The sequence below is a fragment of the Nymphalis io genome, chromosome 14, assembly GCF_905147045.1.
Source record: "Nymphalis io chromosome 14, ilAglIoxx1.1, whole genome shotgun sequence".
In the NCBI taxonomy this organism is placed as follows: Eukaryota; Metazoa; Arthropoda; class Insecta; order Lepidoptera; family Nymphalidae; genus Nymphalis; species Nymphalis io.
In genome coordinates, this window is record NC_065901.1 from 10,526,452 (window position 1) to 10,533,579 (window position 7,128).

A 7,128-nucleotide genomic window follows, 5' to 3' on the forward strand; every position below is an offset into this window, starting at 1 on the left:
CTGGCTCACATACCCTTCAAACCGAAACACAATAATACCAAGTACTGCTGTTTTGCGGTAGAATATCTGATGAGTGGGTACCTACCCAGACGAGCTTGCACAAAGCTCTACCACCAGTAAAAAATGGATATGTCTGATGGACAGGCATGGTGAATAAGGAAAATTCTCTTTCTTAATAGATAATTGACCTCAAACCTGTCTATTGACTACTTACATTAATATGTTTTAAAGCGTTTGATTCTTTGAAATAGACATTATGTTTTATAATTATAAATGTTTACTTACGTACAAATTTCTATTCTGAATTATCGTGTAATATGATTTTTATTATAAGGTTATAAATAAAACTAAACCAACAAACAGGAAAAGTCTCACTGCTTAGCAAAGTATCTCATCTCCTCTTTAAAAGGTTTGGAGCTCATTCCACCACGCTCTAATACGGCTTTTACACCGAATAAGCACATGAAAACGCAACTTGGTTTGAATTGAAATCATCAGATAAGAGTCACATGTTCTAGCAACAGCCATCTTGGATCTGAATTAAAAGCCGGTTAGCGTGGTTGGTAGCTACTTGCCTTTCACGCTGAAGGTTGTGGGTTCGATTCTCATCCAGGACAGACATTTGTGTGCATGAACATGTCTGTTTGTCTCTATAATTATACTCAGAGTGTAATTATGTATATAAGTATGTATTTACAAAAGAAAAGTAGTATTACAGTATATCAGTCGTCTGGTTTCCATAGTACAAGCTCTGCTTAATTTGGGATCAGATGGCTGTGTGTCAATAATGTTCCAGGATATTATTATTATAATTAGATACAAGTTCCGCGCAAATGATTAGTCTCCCTTGGGAATGGTCGCCGTGTAAAATCAGTCAGGAGATCATCAGTATTTACCTAGATGACAATAAGCAAAAACTAGTAAATATTTATTTAAAATTCACGAAATAATAATACCCGCACAAAATCAGTTGGGTTGCTTGTAAATTATATTTATGACTTCTTAAATATACATTTTTCAGAGAATCTTTCTCAGCGTTTATAATGAGACGCTTTATTTCAACGTCGGATTGTCATTTAAGCTTATCCTTGTTAAGAATTTGCATATCTTAAAGAATTTTCTTAATTTACTAAGTAAGATTAAGTGTATAAAAAAGCAAACTGTGATGGTCAAATTTTAAAATGAATAAAGTGCAATCTCGAAAATAATTTAGTTAAAGATAACTATGTAAAAAAACCATTCCAATCGCCTTTTTTTTCAGTCGTGTCATTTAAATGTCAAATTACAATTTTTGTTATGAATATTATACTCTATTCAAATAAAACAACTTTATGACCGGCAAAGCACCTGCAAGCCCTCGGGAGTAACAGGTGTCCATGGGTGGTGGTAGTCACTTTTCATCAGATGAGCCTTATGTTCCTTTGCCCTCTTACAATAAAAAAACAGCTTAAAAAATGTAACCGTCGCAGGATGCCCTGTAGACGTGAAACGTCGAAATTTATTGAAAGAATTTGTAATTAGGGAAAGCCAATAAACAAATATGAAGTAAAATAAATTAAAAGCTAGAGATTTTCTTTAATGAAATAAATATATTTTTCTGCGTATGCAGGTAGAAGTATCGAAGTATAGTTTCCGCACCACACACAAGGTGGACAGAGGCGTTGAAGAGTGGACAAAATAAGAGTGTCATGCGGTATGCCGAGTTAGTCATGACATACGAGTCGGCCTTAACGCCAAAGTGAGATAATAGAAGTTTTATCTAAACATATAGTTTGGGAAAAATACACCTCAATAATTTAAGTCTTACATATATTTATGGACCTTATTAAAATATTTAACATAATACTACACCCGAATATATATTTGTATACTCACCTCACCTATATATCAATATATGGTAAGTTTATGCGAATGTTAAATAATTGAATTGACGGCGGCCAGGATAGTTTGAGTAAAATGATTACTATTTTTAGCTAGGTGAAGCCCCTCGGTAAGGCCTCTAGGCCTAAAGAGAAATTGAAAAGCTTCGAAAAATCTTTCAATTAAATGAATGAATTTCAATTCACGCAAACACGGCCAATTATAACAATAATACAAGTAACAAATCACTGTTAAATACTTACAGTCAAAATAACATAAGTATTTTTATGTACCTTATTTTACATTAATCTTATAAATGTCAAGTTTCAGTATGAACATAAAAACTGAATTAAATGGTGAAAAAGTTATCTTCCAAATATAAAACAAGTTAATTTAAATAAGTTTAAGTTAAGTTAACAATGATTGGCCGGTTGGCGTGGTTGGTAGATACTTACCTTTCACCGATGTTGTGGGTTCGACTCCCACCCAGGACAGACATATGTGTGCATGAAAATGTCTGTCTGTCCTGCGTCTGGGTGTCGTTATCTATATAAGTTTGTATTTACAAAAGAAAAGTACTATATCAGTTGTCTGGTTTCCATAGTACAAGCTCTGCTTATTTTTGGATCTGATAGCCGTGTGCGAATAATGCCCCAGGTTATTATTATTATTATTTAAACTATTAATATATCGAATAAAATATTTTCTTTAGGTGGTTTTATAATAGATGTAAAGGTTTTTAAATGTATATATTTGGCAATTTTTTCTTCAAGTTCGTTGTCTATTAAATCAATTTATAAAGGCACGTTCAGTCGTTTTCATATTTTACAAAGAAATCAATAGAACGTTCCGAATGCAAGCTGTTATAGAGACATTGTTTATTAAACCACTTCAATAAGGTTATTGATAAATATTTTTTTATCTGTTTCTCGAGAGCTTCACTGATTTCCTCTTCGATCTTATGTTAATTAATTTTTTTAAATAGTTAATTGTCGATATTTCGTACTGTTTTTTATCTTTTCTTTTTTGTTACCTGAACTCCATATTCAGAATTTAAATTAAACGTTTATTTATTTTTTTAAATAATTATTATAATGTTAGCAATTCTGTTTAAGTCAACACCCTTATTATAGAAATCTTAAAGACGGGCCAAAGAATAAAATTGAGATTTAATTTCGCAGAATATAATCCGATTTAGTTCATTAAAATGTTCTATTGTTTATTTCTGTCTGTGGCTTCAATGATAAACATTAGGGTTCCGTGGCTATTCGAAGGCATAGAAACAACAATATATTTTTATATGAATATCTGGTGGTAGGGCTTTGTGCAAGCTCGTCTGGGTAGGTACCACCCACTCATCAGATATTCTACCGCAAAACAGCAATACTTGATATTGTTGTGTTCCGGTTTGAAGGGTGAGTGAGCCAGTGTAATTACAGGCACAAGGGACATAAAATCTTAGTTCCCAAGGTTGGTGGCGCATTGGATATGTAAGCGATGGTTGACATTTCTTACAATGCCAATGTCTAAGAGCGTTGGTGACCACTTACCATCAGGTGGCCCATATGCTCGTCCGCCTTCCTTTTCTATAAAAAAAAAAAAAAAAATCAGCAATGCATTTTTCAAAGAATTACGATGGCGACATCATACTGACCGATTTTGGCCACGACGGTCAATATCAAGGTAACATTACTACGCAGAACATATTGTAGTGCACAAATGTTTGCGCAAACACAGGTTTCCTCCATTCCCTCACTCTCATAATCCAATCCAAACCCAACACGACCAGGAAGAGTTCAGGCGCAGGACAAATACTTTACGTGCTTTCCAAGGCACCAGATTGTATACACTTTTAATTACCAGAAATCTGGCTACCACAAAGAATTAATCGATGGAAAATAGTCAATACAAAATTATTGAAAGTTTTTGTCTGAAGTCGATATATTATAAATACAAAAAATACATAGATGAATAATAAATGGATTTGACCGAGAAGAACCGTCAAGATATTTAGCGGTCACTGAAACGAATTTTTAATCAAAACCTTACCGTTGCGTTTACTTTGGAGATTCAGATGTCAGTGATATAAATATTACGAATTTTCAATACTGAACCCTGAATTACTAATGTAAGGTAAGTAATTCCTCCCACTTAGCAAAGGGTAACATCGCGGTTTCACACGCAAGCTTCGTAACAGGGTGATGAATCACTTAATTCGTTCTACTTAATCGACCCCGCAGGAATACGCTGCGCTACATATTTTTATTGCCAGAAAAGCTACCTGAATTTATCATATTACAGCTTACCTCATTTCTTCATCTATTTTTTCAAATGAGGCAAGATGCTAGCACCGCAAGAGTGATCATCTCTAAGTGACGTTAATAAAAGTGATGTCCACTTATTCCAGGTTAGATAAATGTACAGAACACATTATATTGCACAAGTGTGTGCGCAAATACAAATGTTCTCTCTATTCCCTCACTCTCATAATCTGACGGGGTGGCAATCTCACACAACCTGAAAGAGATCAGGCGTAGGAGTGTATTTTCAAATTCCATGACTCTACTGAGAATCTTAAACAGAAAACCCCAATAACTTTTATCGGTCTGACCTGGCGACCTGAATCTGGCGTTTGAACTCAGGGCCTTAAGATCAGCGGCCTTATATCTAGCCACTAGACCACCAAGGCAGTCAGAAAAATAAGTAAGTATAGTACCAGCAATTTTTTATATAGTTAAGTGTTTACTGTCGAGTTTGATTCGAGACAAAAGAAAACAGTAATAAATATTGACCTTAAATATTAAGCAGATTAATACCGTAGAACTTCGGTTAAACACGACGAACAGGCTTTTTTTTTACATAACTTTGTTTTTACCATCTATAGACACTGGCACTTCCATTCAGATTTGTGGCGCATTGACGATGCAAGTCGTCAATGCGCCACAAACCTTGGGAACTAAGCTGTTATGTCTCTTGTGCCTATTACTACACTGGCTTGTTTACTCTTCAAACCGGGAAACGATGATACTATATTGCTGTTTGGTGGTAGAATATATGATGAGTGGACCTACCCAGACTTTGACGGGCTTGCACAAAGTGAATATGTAAACATTATATTGATTAACAAAAGTCAATTATATTTAATTATTATTAATAAAAAAATTACAAAATGTGTGTAATCTTCATATTGGTCAATACCAACAACATAACAAGAGCATGCTCTATAATCCTAGCTTCATATGATTGTTCACGACAATAAGCTACGATTTGAAACAATCAGTAGTCAAGTTACGTCAATTGACGCTTGGACTGCGAAACGTCCGGTTTTGACTTGGAGTCGATTCGAATGGTGCATTTCCGGCCTGATAGTTTGTACTGTAAATTTCAGGATTGGTCATAAACAGACCAGCCAATATTCCGGTTCTGATTCGATTGTGCTTGATGGATCCATTAAAAATGATGTTATGTTGAGAGTGCATGAATGAGTTTCGATATCAATTAAACTGGCTTCCGTTTTATCTCGGCCGGAATATTCGTATACCTTACCTTATATCATTTTATATAGCTTATTTTATAATATCCTAAATAACTCTTCTCCTTCCTATCTATATGAGCTTTTTGAGTTAACACCACCCTAGGATATACCTTCACGACTTTGTATCAAAAAAAAAAGATTCAGTTTTATCATCTTAGCATAACACTTACTATAAAAAATCGTTTACTATTGCTGCAGCTCAGCTTTGGAAACCCAGTAGTGTTCTAAAAGACTGCAAGTCTGTGCACGTTGAAAGCAAGAGTAAAAAACTAATATATTTCTAATATATTGCATATAATAGATTATAATTATATATTATATTCATCTGTTCTGATATGCGTGGTACGTAAATATAAAAAAATTAATTCAATTATAGAAATATGCCGCGCCTTCTCAAGACTATCAACATAAAAAAGTAACAATTAAAACTTGATTATAAACTATCGAGTTCTATCAGACAGATAACATCGTGATTTTCCTTTATGCTATATATTACATACCGCTCTCGTTCTTATCAAAAGTAATGTATTTATAAGCTGCGATATTGAAAATAATCTTCAGTACATTTGAGGTCAGCTTCGTAAATATGGCTAATAAAGTTGCTGTCGTCACTGGTTCCAATAAAGGCATAGGTTATGCCATAGTCCAGGAACTCTGTAGAAGAGGAGTCGGTACAGTGTATGTAACATCAAGAGATGCAAAGAGAGGTCAAGAAGCTGTCAAAAATTTAAAAAAAGAAGGTTACAAGCCGCATTTATACCAACTTGAAGTTACTGATAAAAATAGCGTAAGAGCATTTGCTGAACATTTGAAAAAAGAACACGGTGGTTTAGATATACTCATAAACAATGCTGGAGTTATAACAGCAGACTTTACGAAAACTACATATGAAGACTCAAAATATGTAATCGATGTCAATTATTACAGTATATTATTAATTCAAGAATACCTATTCCCGATATTGAATCATAACGCACGTGTTATCAATATGTCCAGTGACTGTGGTCATATTTCAAATTTGAAAAATAAATACTGGATCAATCGACTCACGAAGCCAGATATTAATTTGGAAGATGTGACTGCATTCGTCAATTGGTTTCTAGATTCAGTTAAGAATGGAACTGTAAACGGTGATGATTTCGCTGAAACATCTTTACTGGCTTACAGGATTTCAAAAGTTGCTCTGTGCGCTTTAACAAGAGTCCAACAGACGGTAGTCGGTCGAGGAATATCTGTCAACTCCTTACACCCTGGCCACGTGAAGACAAACATGACGAAAAATTCTGGTTTTCTTACAATGGAAGAATCAAGTCGAGCCCCTGTTTATTTGGCACTAGATATTGACCAATCGGTCAAAGGAAAGTACTTTTGGTATGACAAGACTGAAAAGGAATGGACCAACCCCAACTTAAAATTACATTGCGTATATGAAGTATTTATAGGATATATACGAAGTGCTGATAAAAAAAATCATTAAAAATGATGTAAAATAATGAAAATAAGTATTTTGCTAATATTTGTATAAAATACATATATGAATGGCGTTTTATTTTAAAAATTAATAATTACGTTTATTATATTTTATATTATAAAATAAATATGTAAACTAAAAAGTTGAGCATTAGTCTGTAAACGTCCAACTGCTGAGCTGAAGCCTCGGCTCCTTTTGAAGAGAAGATCTAGAGCTTAGTCTACTACGCTGCTCCAATGCGGATTGATGGATACATAATTGG

General features: G+C 34.1%; 1 protein-coding gene across 1 annotated transcript; it reads left to right on the plus strand.

The window, feature by feature from the left end:
• The first annotated feature begins 5,933 nt into the window (after nt 1–5,933).
• On the plus strand, nt 5,934–6,928 carry LOC126773288 (carbonyl reductase [NADPH] 1-like). Its single transcript, XM_050494118.1, has one exon. The coding sequence runs from the start codon at nt 5,982–5,984 to the stop codon at nt 6,870–6,872; it is 891 nt and encodes a 296-aa protein (XP_050350075.1). The 5' UTR covers nt 5,934–5,981; the 3' UTR covers nt 6,873–6,928.
• The last annotated feature ends 200 nt before the right edge of the window (nt 6,929–7,128 follow it).